This window comes from Catharus ustulatus, chromosome 1 (genome assembly GCF_009819885.2).
Source record: "Catharus ustulatus isolate bCatUst1 chromosome 1, bCatUst1.pri.v2, whole genome shotgun sequence".
NCBI lineage: Eukaryota > Metazoa > Chordata > Aves > Passeriformes > Turdidae > Catharus > Catharus ustulatus.
The window spans coordinates 22,040,820-22,057,881 of record NC_046221.1 but is presented as its reverse complement, the minus strand read 5'-3'; the positions used below and the strand labels follow the sequence as shown (position 1 = coordinate 22,057,881).

The following is a 17,062-nucleotide window of genomic DNA, read 5'->3' as shown; positions in this document are numbered from 1 at the left end:
AGCATTCAAAGTCACTTAGATCAACACATCACAAGTAAATACATCCTGAGAAACAGCAGGGAGAGAGACCTCAAGGGAATATTCAGGCTGCTTCAAAGCAGGCTCAGCTATGGTCTCTGCCATCCTCACAGGTGACTGTCTAACTCTGTCCAACACCCTCAAACAATTCTACAGCTTAAACTATCCTCATCATAGCAAGGTTTTCCTAATCACTAGCTTGAATCTCTCTTGCTACACTGCATGGCCACTGATATCTTTCTAACCCATTACAGGCACATAAATTATTCTGCTTTTCACGCCAGTCTTTTAAGAATTTGAAGGCTTCTGCTCTTGATTCTGCTACTTTTCTCTTACCTATGAAACACCAATTATTTCACTCTGAAGACTGAATGAAAAACAGAAAAAGACTAACAGGCATTTGCAATCATAAAAATGTATTATAACTTTGAATTTAACAGTTGTTGTGTTTCTACTATGAATATTCATTGTTTTCTCTTTGTTGCTAGACGAATATGCACATTTTGGCTACATTCAAAAGTATCAACAAAGCCACTGAAACAACACAGTATTAAATCCTAGATATGTAGGCATTTTATTTATTTTTAGAAAAAAAGATGAAGAATTTTATGGCATATGCAGGTAAAGTTTTTTCTTGCTCCTTCACATTAATTTCCATCTTTTATGTGCACATGCAGAGCATTTGGAGACTCGGCTCTCATCTAAAACTGTGACCAACTCTCCTGATCTCCCAAGGCCAAGGCATTTTCATCTTTGCTATTCAGTGGCCCCATTTAAGGGATAGCAGACCTTGCCCTCTTGCTCATTGGAACAGCATATTGGTATGGCAGTTGAAAATATCATGTCACCCAAATTTGAAAGAATGTTTGCTGGAATAGGGAATGGAAAAAATTACAGGATCAAAAGTCAAGCCCTGAACCAGTATGAAATCAGAGCAAAACCAAAGTAGTGGGTTACCTGTTCCATTTCCATCTAATCCCTGCAAATAAGGGAAACTGTCCACTTCCCAAGGTGAACTGGCTGCAGTCAGATATGCTGTCAAATCACTGTAGCTAGTGTTCTCTGGCAATTTCACAGATCTTCTCTGAAAGTGAACTTGTGGCTGAGTCCGTGCACCTAAAAATATTAAAAGTGACTTTATATGCAAGGTGGGCAGAGTATTTAGGTGTTCATATTCATGGAAGCAATTTTACATGTTTTTCATTATAACTCGCAGTACCTTGAGAAGGACAGAGACATCAAGAAGGCTATTATGAAAGATGAAACACTAGTATTTTTACATTAATTTTGCAGTTGCCATTATTTTTCCACAAGTATTCCAGACCAAAATTGTGGAGGCACTGTCAGAAACTTTTCTGGCTATGTCTCCTCCACTCCCATTACATGCCTCTTGTAATTAGTATAACTGAAACTAAAGCTAAGTTCAGAGGTAGGGTATGCAAAAGCTTAAGAAAGCATCCCATTCATCATACTTGTTCAAATTTTATTTTCCCTGAAATAGCAAGATAAATGTAGTTTATACTTTTCAAAATTATTTTCTAAGATATAGTTCTACCTGTAGCATCAATGAAGTTATGTAACTTTTGTATTTAGAATTTGTAAAGCTTTGGTCATGAAAACTAACTCTAGAACTGAGACCAGTTGCTATTGAAATCACTGAAAAAAATGTTCACTTGATAAACCTTAGGTGAAAAGATTTTCCATATTTTCTCATGCAAAGAACACATCTGCATAGAACCAGATTACTTGGCACGTAAGATTTCTCTCTTTTCCTCTGTTTTGTACAGTGTTAGCGTTTCTTTCAAGCTCACTAGATGTTAACTGAAGGGTCTTTGCTGCAACATGATTTAAGACTGTTTCATGTACTATGGCATTTCATGTCTCATTTAAATCCCAGCTTTTAAAGTCAATAGTCTTTTTCAAAGGATACTCACCATTAATACTGTTTAGCAACACACAGCAAGACTCCATCTCCAAGTTTGTGTGCACAACATGCAAATTAATTTTTAAATCAAAAGCTATTGTATTCTCCAGAGCTTATTTTGAATACACATAGAATACTTCCCACACAGCATAAAATCAAGAGGCAAGCAGTTTTCTTCTAAATTCACATTGGACTATGTGTTCAAAGATGTCAACTCAAAACAATTTTGCATCTTTTCCCCCATTAGTCTCTGGCAGCACTTTTAGGTTCCATGTAGCTTCACTGTGAGAAAGAATAATGAGCTCCACTTGCTCCTAAGCTTTTTAACTGCCAGTGTCATTAACCTAGAGACTGGAATCTTTTCTTGCATAATTTTCCAGCAGGAGATCTAGCTGTGAGAAAACAAAACAAACAAAATGTTGTATTGGCCAAGAAAAATGCCTGTGTACAGGAATAAGCACCTCCAAAGAGCTGATCGTTGTTTAGTTGTCATTTCTTTGATAATTCTGCAAGAAAAAGCTAAAAAATTGTTTTTATTTTTTAATTTCTGAAACATTTAAGTGTTGACAGCAGGCTCTCAAGACTGGCACTATCTTTAAGTGCTTAATATAGTCATTAAACAACACCTGTGTGAAATGGGAAGAAATCTTCCTTATCTGATTTCTAGATATAAATGGAAAACTATATAAAAGATTAAGTAAATTGACTGCAACAAACTGAGGCAGGATTTATCTCCTGTGTGCTCTGCAGTACTGTAGCAGTTTGCTGTACCTCAGGGACTGATATGTTCAGGCACTTTGTAACCCTGACTGCACTGCTGAGTGGGCTCCTACAGCCTATGGGTATACATACCCACAGTAACAAGACCGGAAAAAAAAACGCACAACAATGAAACTGCCATTAGGATTATCACCAATAAATCAATGTAAAATTGAATTTTGTTGGAACAATGTCTAAGCTGTCTTTCTTTCAGGCTTCATCACAAGAGAAGTCCCAAGAAAAGAAATGTGGACTGTTGTCTAAATCTCCGCTTAAGATGCATTATTCAAGTTGCCAAGAACTGGCAACCAAAGATACAAACTAAGCAAAAATTAGAAATTAAGTAACTGTTGTTGAGTCTGCAATACAGCAGTTAATCAGTTTTCTATTTAAAAAAAATGATGGATTTTTGCACTGAGTGAGCCATGAGCTGCCAAATTTCACCTAGACAAGGAGGACTCAGACAGCCAACCTCAGCTCCTTCAATTCCACAAGTACAAAACCTTCTTATGGCTGAGCCCCAACCCTGGCAGGAAACCTGTGCAACAATGAACTCAGATAAAAGATTTGAGGGTGAAGAAACAGCCTCCTCTGCAAAAGTGCATACACAGACATTGAATAAATCAGTGCAGAGTAGCTAATTCACACCCTAGAAAAACAAATTCGTCCATATCGATGCTCACCCAAAACCTGCCACTCACCCTGACTCTCCCCTCAGTTCCTCAGTTGGGTCTCCCACACCTGGCAAGAGACTCCAAAGGGGCAGAAGACTGAGAGCTTCCAGTGAAAGGCTTGTGAGGGAAGCAGCTACCAAGGTTCTCACCTTCTGTCACCACCTTGCTGGAAGATAATCCAATGTTCTCCTTTACCAGAGGCCATAGTGGATTTTGGGGCATGTGTCTTGGGACAGATTTATTGAGGGAATTGGAAGTGGTAGAAACTTGTGCTGACCAGACTCTTAATAAGAGTATCTTTCAACAAGTCATCACTTATCACTGGGAGTGAGTTATTAGTATTGCTTCTATCACTGAAGATACCTCGTTTTTACATATTAAATCCATTTTTTACTTAATAAACCCAAGCACATTCAGGTGTAAAATGTGCATGTGAGCTCTTTCTACATGACGTGTACATGAGATAAAGAGTCCTGAGCACTGATCTTACCTTCTTTAACAGTCTCTTGTCAACACATCAGCCAGATTTCAATGCTGTCAGCTGCAGTTTGCCAGCACACACCTGAGGATGTAACCTCAACGACTCTCTGTAAGGCACCTCTTGTCACACTGGATGAGTGACATGGCACCACACCAGCATTTGAGGTTTAATCTATGTGAAGCAACATCTGAAATCTCACCAATTCATGCTCTGATTGCTCATAGGTCAGAGACAGATGCAGGGTCCCCACACAGCTTCCATTCACTAAATGCTGAAATTCAGCCTGTCACTGTGCTGGTATTAAATAACCTAAATGACCCAATGGTTGGCAAGCCCCATCCCTCACAATTACTGACAGAGCACAGCAGAGGATTGTAATGCCATCATGAAAATGAAGCTGCATGCATCAACTCAGAAAAACTTCTCAACTGCATAATACATTGCCTACTTGATTAATTATTCAAATGCAATTGGTAACTTAGTGTACCAAGACAGGCCTTTCTTTCCCTTTGACTGGTGCTTCAAACACCAGTGGTTCCCAGCCTGTCCCCTGGTATAATGAGTTCTGGTTTGCTCTCATTTTTGCACTAAGGTAACTCTTGATCAGCTCTTTTGAAACAGCGTGAGGTTACTGGGAAGTAAATTAGAGAAATAACAGAGAAAAACTAGGTCACAAGGATTTTGGATCAAGAGTAGAGAGGCTCCATTCAAATACTGGAACAATGTCTAGGCTGTCTTTCTTTTAGGCTTCATCACAAGAGAAGTCCCAAGAAAAGAAATGTGGACTGGAACCACAAAAGAGATTTTACTGGGCAAGACTGAGAGTTCAAATCCCAATTCTTAGCATATTCCAGGTACCACTTTCTTCCTTCATCCTTTCTTTCCGCTATCCCAGTAGAAGCAGTGACATTATTAGAAATTACATATATTGTTAACAGACTGGATCAATTCACTGAAGGAAAGAAGATTATGTTGAAAATATTTATGACTCTCATTCAACTGTTAAAACATCCCTCTAGTCCTTTAGCATCCCCTGCTTTTTTGAAGGAAGCTGTGAACATGAAAATACTATTCTTTTCCAGTTAATTGCATAATATTAGCACATTTGCATAAGAATAAGAGCATTTAATACACCATGATAGTGGAATACTGTTGATAAACAATGCTTCATGTCTTGCCTAATGGAATCCCTTGTGTTTTAACACAGTTCACCGTCCATCTAATTTACTCCATTAGACAATGTCCAGCTCTCAAACTGCAGAATATATGTACAGTAGCTCTTTCTCCAGCTCCTTCTAAGTATTCCATCAGCTACCTAATTTGTTTAATGCATTTTCAGCTCCAGTCTTATCTAGTGCTATCATTAATGAAAAGCCTATTGCATCTAGATGGCTTCTAACAAAAAAAAATACGTCAGAAAGGCATAATCCTATTATATTCTCTCAGATAGAACAAGGTTATCTTGGAATACTATTGAGGGCACTATTCCCTTGTTTATTAACTATCGAGTAAAGTTTAAAATTATGGCAAGCATAAGACTTACTGTGAATAAGACACCATTTATGCACTGTAAGAGTGCCCACAGGAAGGATATGGCCTTGTTCTGCTTCTAAGTATCTTTAAAAACCCCTGCTCTTTTATTAACAAAATTACCTAAGCCAGCACATCAGTTGGACTAATTTACGTCAGACCCCTAAGTCACACTAACATTTTATTTTTCACTGTGCAGTTCAGAAAACACTGTTCCTCTAATTGATTCTACAGTTACTTTAACATCTGTGTTTGGTCTTATGGAAAGGTTATTCAAACTATGTTTCTAATACAGTGGGTTCCAGTGTGTAGGTCTTGGGTTTGCAGGCAGTCTGACAAGGGCTCCAAGGAAAAGCAAGTTTATACAGGGTATACAACAATGCAGATACCAGAAATACTCAGGTTTCTATGCCTGAAACATCTAAGTAATTTACATTAGAAAGCAAGGAATAAAATAAAACCAGAGAAAAATCTTAAACATTAAGAACACCAGAAAATGATGGTTAAATGAGGCTAGGTGAAAAAACATCCAACAGATAGCATAAGAAATTTAATCTCTAGCTCTCAAATGGCACACTAAAGTCCAAACTCATTTATTACCGTGTAACTTGAATTCCCTAGTCACAGCAGCTAGGGATGAATTCAGCTATTAATTTGGTAAAACAATCCCACAGAGAAGGATTCCTCAGGGAACTCAGAACTCCCCATAGAATACCAGTCTCATTCACAGGACAGAGTTCAGAGAGCACTGGACTGTCAGGCTTTTTCTTTAGCATCCCTCAAATTTCAATTCCAACCTCCCAAAGCCATCATACCTTGAAATCCTGAGACTATCTGGACTACATCATCATAGACCATCAGAGTAGCTGAGCGTTCAGGAAGAAGGCCGAGGCTCAGTGAAGAGAACACTGTGGGAGAGAAGTGGTTTAAGTGGGATATATTTAAATTCTTATAAACATAATCCAACAACAACAGCACTTACTTTCTTCACATTTTTGCAAAAGCAGGCCACCCAAAGTATTAAAATCATATTGTATACATGACAGAAACCACATACATTTTCTGAACCAAACAGTTAAATTGCCAGGGTAACTACTGAACTAAACAAAATGTTCTGTGCTTTGACTCCTGCACGTCATGCATGGTAGCTCAAAGCACTGAAGACTGAAGTGTAAAGAAGGGTTTCATGCTTTACATAAAGCAATTCCCAGCTCCACAGAAAGACAAGATAACAATAAAGAGAACTGAAATGCTAACTCAATCTGGCTGAGTTATTCTTCTGTGCAACAGCTACACTTCTTACCTCAGGAAGATTTTAATGAAATCTAAGTACTTTGAGATGCTTACGTAAGTTATACAGAAGGGCAAAGCATGATGAATAAGTCTGAATAATTTGCTTTAAAATGCAGCATGTACTTACTGAGTCACCACCTACACCAGGGAAGTGCTATTTTTAGCAGAACTACTGTATTCCTACCAGTGGTGTGAAAGGGGACAGATAAATGGTATTTGCTGCAAGAAGTCTATCTGCAAGGACCTCCCTTTCCACTGGGTACTGACACTCTTGCAGGGGGCTGTGTCAAGTATGCACACACATCTTTGCAGAGTGAAAACCAGGATATAATTTTATGCCAAGTTCTTCAGACCAGAAAACCCAAAATATGGAAGGAATTAGCCACAGAGCCCACCTGCCTCCTGCATCTATGAAAACAGTAAGGAGCATGACTGCCTGCAGTCCACATGTGGCTTTCAAAGATAGAAGGAGAAGACTAATGCAGACTAGTTATTTTTGGTAACTGGGCAGCATCCTATACGTGGAGAGTACTCATCCTAGTCTGAAGTAAATGCAAGATAAGGAAGGCATTCCTAGAAATAGTCAACAGAAGAACAACATGATCTCTTCTGATTTTCTGGAATTTTATGCATTTCCTCTAAATTAATACTTATTACTTAATCCAAGAGACCATACAGATGTTAGTTACCAACAGAGAGACTACATTATTTCTGCTTTAAGAAATATATTCTCCTTTTAAAGACTGGAAATTTTAGTGTTTGGGAGAAATGAGAAAAAACTACAAGAATCACACTAAAAACAACTACCATCTAAAAGATGGTCTCAATGATATATATAAAATCATTAAAATAAAAAAATAAAAATTAAGTATCATATTATTGCAAGTGCAGCTGGACATTTTCTTTCCAAGGCCCATCTTGTGAAACAGATCTACACACTAGGCAACGTAAGTAAAAAAGCCTAGTGCAAGTATCACTAAGGCCACACAATTACAAAATTCGTCTTTATTCCAGTAACTTAATTTGTATGAAGAAAGCTAATGTAATTTAGACACCCTGGGGAGCTCAATACAATCAACCACGCCAATATATTCTTCCATATATGCCAGACTATAACGAATATATAACCTCTAAACTTCCCTTGGGCTTTTCTGCACAATCTTTTCTCAGCATGACAAAGACAGACAGATACAGCTTTTAAAGCCAGAAGGATGACAGTGATGATCCAGCCTTATTCCTGTATAACTACAGCTTTCTCTGAATTAATAATTGCTGCAGATTCAATAGTTGTACCAAAACCTGAAAACATGTTGTAGAAAAACTCCAATTTTATTTTACAGGTGTCCAGTGGTGAAGAAAACACCACAGCATCAATGTTCTAATAAATAATTATGAGAGCAGTTAAACTATGTGCCTCTTTACCCATCAAAATTTATAGAGGTTCAATTTCCAGCCATTTGATCTTCTTTTTATACAGGCCTGCCAGACAGAAGAATTCTCTCTTACCCGTTTCCTATTCTCAATGAAGGTATTGATGGACTATGATCAAATTACCCCATGAACTTTCTCACTAGTGAACAAAATAAATTAAGCACTTCCAAGTCTTTCCCTGTAAACTGTATTTTCTAATCTTTTAATCACCCCTGATAAAAGCCCACAGTTTTAAACATTCTTCTTGAAGTATGGATCCAGAGCTGGACATCATTTGCCTGAATGGCTATGCCAAGGACAAGTCCTGAAATACTGTATTCTGCTTTCCCAGTTTTTAACCTTATTTTGCAGATAAACGATTCTAGATGAGCTCTCCTCTCCCAGAAATACCATAAGCATCATCCTAAAGCTCCTAAAACTGTATTTCACCACAGTGAATACCATAGTTTGCTTTGACTGATTGTCCTGGTTTCAGCCACAATGCAGCTATTTTGTTCTCTGTTGCTGGTACAATGCAGTGTTTTGGATTCAGGATGACAATAAGGTCAATAACACACTGATGGTGTGGGTGTTGCTGAGTAGTGCTTACCCTAAGTCAAGGACTTTGCAGTTTTCCATGCTTTGTCAATGAGAGGTTGCAGAAGCTGGGAGGGAGCACAGCCAGGACAGCTGACCTGGACTAGCCAAATGGAAATTTCACACCACAGAATGTAATGGCCAGTACATAAACTGGGGGGAGTTGTCTGGCAGGGGTCAACTGCTGCTCAGGGATGGGCTGGGCAATTATATTGTGCCTCACTTGCTTTAACTGGGTTTTACTCTCCACTCTCTTTTTGTTAAGTCTCATTATTCTTATTCTTATTCTTAAATTTTACTTTATTTCAACTATTAAACTGTTCTTATCTCAACCCATGGTTTTTACCTTTTTATGATCCTCCTCCCCACCCCATGGAGGCTGAGGGAGAGGAAGCAGATGGGTGGCACTTAGTTGATGGTTGGAGTTAAACCATGACACTGTGTCTACCAACGAAGTCTGAACTGTGCTGTCTGTGCAACTCCCTCTCTTCACTGCAAACACTGCTCCAAAAAGAAGTGTCCTTTTAAATAAGGATTACCAGTCACAAATGTTTTCTTCCAAATTTTTTACAAAGAAAAATCTAAGTGTAGTTAAGAGCAGACAGATGAACACATCTCCCATCATGAACACTTCAACAACTCAACTGATGTTAAATTAATGAACTGTTAATAAGTGGAGTCATGGTTCTGCTGATAAATATTTTAATGGAAGAAGAGATCTTAAATCTTTTCCTCCTACCATTTATCACTATGTAAATAAATAATCCTCCTACTTAAGCAGTAAAGAGCTAGTCATTATTTTCGTTAATATAAGAAAAGTTAATTTCTGCCAAATTATAAGAACAGAAAACCCTCGATGTTTACTTCTTGAAGTTACTACAATAATATCACAAGTTCAGTGGCTGCACAGCTTTTCAGCAGAACACTATTACCAATGCATATTGCCTGTGATGGAGGAATCCTGATCCTTAGGCAAAATTCTGCTACAGCACTTTATCACCCTTTGGTTTTCAAACCTACTCCCTGCTCATGGTTATAATTTTCCCATTTGAGGTAAATATGGCCAAAGTTAATTTACCACAGCACACAGGATAGTACATCAGCTTAAACACTGCCCTGGGTGGAATGCTTCTCAGAGTGGGGGATCTGCACTGCAGGGGACAGCTCCTAGGACTGTTGACAAGCATTTTTGGGAAATGAGGATGCAGCTGTGCCCAGACTGCACACTGCAGAACGAAGATTGAGATATGCTGCCTGTTCCCCATCATTCAAACCAGCTTAAAAATAACAACAAAACAATTTGCACATTTTTCCAAAGTTCTATACTGTGCTAGTTAAAAGCATGATAGGCATTTAAATACAGGACATTTAAAAACAAACAGTTCTTGGAAAGTTTTTTTAAGACTATAAGCATCTTAGTCAATACAAAATATAAAAGCCTAAGTATCTTAAGTTTTATATCATGTACTTTTGCAGGACTAATTCAAAGAACAACCCTATCAAATCTATAAAGGGTGTATCGAGTTGTAACTTGTTGTTTCTTTAATCAAAGAAAGGAATAAGTTCAAGGTAGAGAAAGCAAAAGAAAGGATTCTACTTCCAATTAAATCAATGGCAAACTATCTACCAGTTTCAGTGGGGGAGGATCAGAGGTGAAACTAATCCACTTTCTGAGCTAAGCTCACATTTCAACCATGGAAAGAAAGATTTTGTGGAACATATACAATTACTGCTCTTTAAACTTCTATGTTGATTTACTAAAACAAAAATATCCTGTTTCATTCCCTTCTCTCAAAATCAGTATTTAAGAAAACAACAAGCAAAAAACTAACCAAACAAACTCCAGGCTATGGAAGAGTACATCTCATTCAAAAGACCTAGGGTATGAGTCAGAAAGAGATGAGACACAAGGCAAGGTTAGTGCATACTTTAATCATTTAAAAGCACATGAAGTATGCTGAGAAAGCTGCACTTCATCTTATTTAAAGAAAACCCAAAGGAAATTTCTAAGCAGAGTCATAGAACAATTGTGGCTGGAAAGGACCTGTGGATGTCACCTCTTCCACCAAGCAGGGGTTGTCCAGTTGAGTTCTGAATGTCTTTAAAGGTGGAGATTTCACAACTTTTCTCTATGACCTATTCTAATTTTGCTGCTGCTTTAATGAATTGTTGCCTTTTACTTATTTGCAACTCTCCGGGCTGCAACTCTGTTCAGTTGCTTCTTATTCTTTCGCTACATCCCAAAGACCTTGACTAAGTCTTTGCTGCAGCTCCATTAAGTATCTGAGAAACATGGTGAAATACAGTACAGAAAATGTGGAAGAAGTCACTCTTATCTGAAGCAAGTGAAAGCAGATAAGTAAACAGCATGTTGAAATGCCTGAAGCATAATTCTGGGTTTGAAGAGATTCATGTTCCTTTTCTCTTCTGAAAATACATTTGCTACCTGACCTTGCAGCAAGTCACTCAGTCCTTCTGGTTATGTTGATATTAATAAATAAAATGGAGCCAAGGCATGGAGTTCAACACTGCCCTGGGAAACGTATACACTATTTAAATATTAGTGCACTTAAAACCTTACATTGCTTTGACCCAGGTTGATTATCACACCTGAGGGATGTGTTTTTTAGGTGTGATTTGGGTATAATACAAGCCTGAGACCATTCCCAAATTACATGAACCTTAATTGTAGCTGAGGATTACAAAAAAGGCAGATGAAACTTGGGATGTGATCTTCATATAGATGTCACATCTCAACGTTTGAAAGCCACTCTCAATCTGTTCATTTTAGCAGTACAGAAATAGGCTTCATGACTCCATTTTCCTCTCATATAACTGATGTAAGGTTCTGAGGCATTCTGAGAAAAACTAACATGCAAGTATTTCTGTTATATTTGTTTGCCTGTGGAAGAAGCAAAACCATGCTAATTAAGTTAGTAAAAATCCTTACATCTGGGTAACATAACTGCAGATTAAAACTATTTTATTGACATGGCTAAGAACTAAAAGACCAGGACTTTTTTGTACACTACAGTCTATGGTGCAACAGTTGTTGCTACACCTTGGAAGAGATGCAAGAGTACATCACAGCTGCTGAAACAAGGCTCTTGGAAGCAGAGGTCCCATAAAGAAAATGATCTGGAACAGATTTCTATTTTCTGTGGAGCTGTAGGAGCACCAACAGTTATTTGAAAATTGATGTAGCACTGTATCTCCAGAAAGAGAGTGAAATCTCTGCTCAGCCTTGATGCTGCAGTTTAACTGAGGAAGAAATGTTACTATTTTTGAAATGTACAGATTTTCCTCCTCCCACCCAGGATCTCAAGCATTGAAACACACCATACAAAACCGTGTAGCTTCCTTTAGATGCAATATCTTACCTCAGAACAAAAATAAAGATCTCTTACCAGGCAATCTTACAGGTTTCCATGGTGCAGAATTTGGCACATATGAATGTTTACTAGCAGTCACTATCAGCTGATTGCCCAACTTATATTGAAACTTGAGGAAGGCAGTGCCATCTGCTCCTGAGGTTCCAGATGCAATGGAGATCTGGTTGGTAAAAATCTCAATGAAGGCTTCAGTTACTGGCTGATGGGTGCTGGCATCACTTACATGGATCTTCAGCGTTACTTCTGTAATGACAAACAACCACAGTGATTATTGTCTGAAAAGCTTCTGTGGGAGGCAGCAGTTAGAACATGCTGACACACCAATGACTGAAAAGACATCAGCTCTGACATTTTGGTGCCACATAAGACTTTCTGTACTGGCCTGACATTCTCCATTTCAGGCAGTCACTCTTCAGAGACATTGCGGATTCTGCTATAAGCCAGACCAGGTTCTGAATTATTGCCCAAAAGCTAACTTCAACCATGAGGCATCTATCTTCCACCTGTGACCCACATGCAGCTGGGCAGCACAACTCCAGGGCAGGCAACACTCCCTTTGAGGGGCAATATGTCATCACAGAGTACTATTGTACTACAGCAATTCTAAATGTGTGCTATCAAACATCCTGTGTAAGGGCATGGAAGCTCTCTGTAAGGTCCCTGCCTTGCTATGCCTCTGCTCCAGCCAGCCTTGTCCAGCAGCAGTGGGGACAGGGAAAGGTTGCAAGTGGGGTATGCTCCTCACTCTTTCCCAAAGCAATTCTCTCTGCGTAGCAATGGAATGGAGGAAATCTGCTGTGGCCGAGGCCCAGGAAGAAAGTGGGCAATAGAGTAGGCTGTGCTGCACTTGGATGTTTTCAGCTCTGGTGGGAGAGATTGTCCCAGCTGGCACAGGACTTCCCTGGTGATGTCTAACCAAGGTAGACAATTCCCACAGGATCATGTTCTCAAAGCACAGGACAATCAGTGGGATGCAGAGTGCTAGCAGTGACAGCAGCAGCCCTGACACTACTGTATCACCTGTCCCCACAACACTACTGGCGAGAAGTAAAGAAGTGATGGCTAAGGCAGTCAGGAGAATCATACATCCTGCAGATATGCAGTCTGAAGCCAACACAATGGACTACATTTTTCTTGATTAATTTGCCATTTTTCCAGAAACTAATTACTAGTTTAAATGTTTCCAGATGTACAATATTTGTCCACTCTGGGCACTCCTATGACTAAACCATGCATTGTGTCACCAGGCATTTGTTACATAAAATGGAGTGGCTTGTGCAAGACAGTCCCTCTGGAAGGCATTCTTCTGTATCTATGATTATTTTTCTGTGCCTACAATAGTTCAATTGCCTCACGCTCTAAAGCACCAGCTGTTGCCTTTCTGCAATAACCATGACTTAAATACAATGCTGTGTTGAAAAGACTCCACAATGATCTACTGCTTCCATCAAGACACTCCTTGGGTCCTTTTCACTTCCAGTTGCCTCTTCCTCTTAGGTGAACATCTCCGTCCCACTTTTCTGTCCAACTCTCCCCTTTCTCTCATTCCCATCCTAATGTCTGGAAATTCTGTTGTTCTTGCATGAAGTTCTCACTCAGCTTACCCCATTCCCTAAGGTAGTAGATGGCATTTTGCAAATCCCCTTTTTGTGCCAGGAGACTTCAGCCTCTCACAAGCAAGATCCTCCCACTCTATGTGCAAACATTTCTGCATATGATGCCCAGAAGAGAGAGCATGACCTCCTGTTCGTATATATTCAAAAACATTACACTGATTTCTACATAACAGTACTGGTGGTACAGTTCTGTTCTATTACTAATGCCTTATAAGAATTTATTTTGGTATAAAGCCTGAGCCAGCAAGACATGACACCAAGAAGAAAACACAGAACTCAACAAAATCTTTGTGGTGAGTTTCAATAGTGAAATGACACAACTGAATAGGCGGAAAAACACAGCAACCTGCAAGTTTAACAACCTAAAAGTTTAAAAGGACATGAAGACCTAATACAAAAGTATCAGCACATATGTCCTAAAGGAATTTCAGCCAGAAAGATCAGTATATTGGGCCCTTTCACAAGCAGAGACCTTCTCTCTGAATCCTACAGTACTGAAAATACCAGTATCAAGCAGCCCTGAAAAAAACCCCAGTAGAGAAATTCATCATCATTGCAGTCATTGCTTTAGAATTTGGCAATGGGGGATGCCAATTTAGATGGGATCAGCATGAAATACATTCTAGCTATTAAAGAGTCTGGATTTCTTCCAAGTTTTGCATTTAGTAGTCAAAGGAAGCAATGTACATTGAAAAGCAATGTCCACATACTCTGGTGCCCAATACAGGGTGTCTCCTTAGAAACCTTTCCTTGACCACCAAGCAACTTGTGGTATCTTGCGTATGTGAAAGGCAGCCACATTAATCAATGAAGAAAAAAAATATATTCATATATTTACAAATGTGAGGGCAACAAACAGTGTAAGTTTTAATTTTCAAAGTGGAGGGATAGGAGCCAGATAGCTGTGCTCTTAGCATTTTCCACTTTGAATTTCCTAGCAAAGAATGCAAGAATAGATGAGGTTAAGAATAATGGGTACTGCCTTAAAGAAAAAGCAAGAGGACAAGCTTAACATCAGTGTTAGCAATTTCAGTAATAGGGAATTTTAGCCTTCTCTAAAAACAACCACAGATAAGAAGGAATCAAGGAGCTCTTCAATATTAAATACTAATTAAGGAAGAGGATAAGAAAACAACAGAAGTATCATATCAATTCAATTCATTATATACAACAAAATTCTAGAACAGAGACTACTACTAGAACTGATCATGAGAAAAATCCAATAAAATTTTCCTGTATACACAAATTCATCTTTCTCTTCCCAACTCAGGGAGCTAGCCAGGAAATTTCTTTATCTCTCACTCCATAGCTATGTAAGGACTGGTATCTGCAAACTTCTCTCTTTCTGCATCCCTCTCTCTTTCTGATAAGGAAGGACATGGGTTTCCAAAATCCTTCTTCTAAACAGAAATGACAAAGGCAATCACCCAAGACAGAGGACTGAAAGGCAGCAGACTGGAACTGCTGTTCCAAACTACACAGTCCCTAGATCAGACTTTTTTTTTCTTGTTTTCTTTTTTGTTTTCTCCTTCTTTTTTATATTTAAATTTTTTTTTCTGAGCAGATAGAAAAAATCCTAGCAGCCTGAACAATCCTAATTCCTTTCCATGTGTTATCTTCCCTGACAAAAATGTGAAATGTGTACAACTTGCTTAATTCAGGCCTTCACCCACGCAACAGCTCCTTTTTCTTATCTAATGTAGCAGTGAAGTCATGAAAATTAAACCTACATTATCACTGTAATTTCCACAGCAACTGAATGATTAAAAGCTCAAAACTGGAAAGAAACTGTTGAAGAAAACATCCTCTCAAACAGTGACGTGATGAGAATAACCTATAAAAAGAGACAGTAAGTATCAGAATTTCTAGAATATATTCAGGCACTTCTTGAGGATCAGGAGAACTGGAGAAGGGAAGTAAGGCAGCAGAGTAAAGACAACAAGTAACCCAGGATCAGTCTGATCTCTAATTAATAGGGAGGTCTTAGATCAAAAGGCATAGGTATTACATATACTAGATGAAATCAATTAGTAGCTGTTTAAAAGACTTTTAACTAAGGAATAGAGTATTTAAAATATCTGGCAAAGTTTTTAGTTGGAACTCTCAGCAAACAGTGGGTATAAAGTAAGTAGATTATTTTTGAGTTTGCAGCCTACCACAGCAAGGAACTCACACAATCAAAGACACACAACTCAGAGAAGAAGCACAGCTGCAGATGAAGGCAGGGAACTGAAAGCACTATAAGAGATGAACTGCTAAAGGGAAGCCTGCTTCATTGTCGCACTGTTTTATATATAGTAGGAGTATTTGCTAAGTTTTGGAGGAGCTTTGTTCTGTGCTAATAGTGAGATCCTGGAGGGAAAGTGAAGAGTGCTGATGTTTCCTCATTTAAGAGCCAAAGCAGCACCTCTGGCTGAGGTGACAGACCCTGGGCTGCTGAAATCACCCAGGGCAGCTGTGGTCTCTCTCACTTCTCCAGACAAGCCAGCCACAGTCAGGACAGGCTATGTCTAAGCCACAGCCCTGTCTGATGTACCTGGCTCCTGGCTGGTGTGGTGTGCATGTATCTCTTTCAGGCATCATCTGTCTGGCATGAACTTCCCTGTTGGCTGGTGGCACTGGTGGGCACAGGTACAGAACCAGCCACATGCCTGTACCACTCATGTGTGTCCTGCCATTATATTCTTACAGGAATTCAAGTCCAAAGCAAGAACCACTTAGGTTAACTGTCATTTCCAGAAGAAAAACCACAGACAAAAACATCCTTCCTGGATGGGCAAAAAGCCTGTCTCACTGTTGAGAAGTACAGGTAGGAATGGGCTACTCACAAATGTTAAATAGAGCAACCCTTCAACTCTGCTTCAAGAGTCCTAAAGCAAAATGGGAAAAGAAGGTTAGTGGGAAAAGAGTAAATAAAATCAGCAAATGCAGGGGTAAATTCCACAAAGAGATTAAGGCTGATATATAGGTATGCTCAAGGAAGTCCAGTGTAAATCTGTTCTCTTATAGTCCTTTGTCTTCCTTCAAACAATAAACCTCCTACTTGTTTTTGAAATGAGTGCAAACCAAAACTACTAGTTACTGTGAAAACAGCTGCTTAAGTGCAGCTCCCTCCCAGTTTTCTAGTACTAAATTTATTGCAACCTATATAAAAAACTCCACCATCTTCAAGGTTATAATTTGGGAAAGCGAAAAAAAGGCAAAAAAATCCCTAAATGGTAGCATTCCAATCCAGAATCCCATCTGTCTTCTTAATCTGATTTTTGAGATTTTACTAAGTTTAAACTTTCTCTGAGCAATCCTTCCTGTGCCATCTGCTCTATGAACCCTACTGCCTTGCCTGAAATACAATTAACCTTGAACTATTT

General features: G+C 38.9%; 1 protein-coding gene across 1 annotated transcript in view; it reads right to left on the bottom strand.

The window, feature by feature from the left end:
• Positions 1-17,062, bottom strand: part of LOC117006416 (protein FAM171A1-like) — a 96,262-nt gene that overhangs the window by 24,879 nt on the left and 54,321 nt on the right. The window contains exons 2-4 of the mRNA XM_033078867.2: positions 12,094-12,321; positions 6,202-6,294; positions 976-1,134 (exon numbers count right to left, since the gene is read on the bottom strand). Of these exons, the coding sequence (XP_032934758.1) occupies positions 976-1,134; positions 6,202-6,294; positions 12,094-12,321 (480 nt within the window). The remainder of the gene's footprint in view (positions 1-975; positions 1,135-6,201; positions 6,295-12,093; positions 12,322-17,062) is intronic.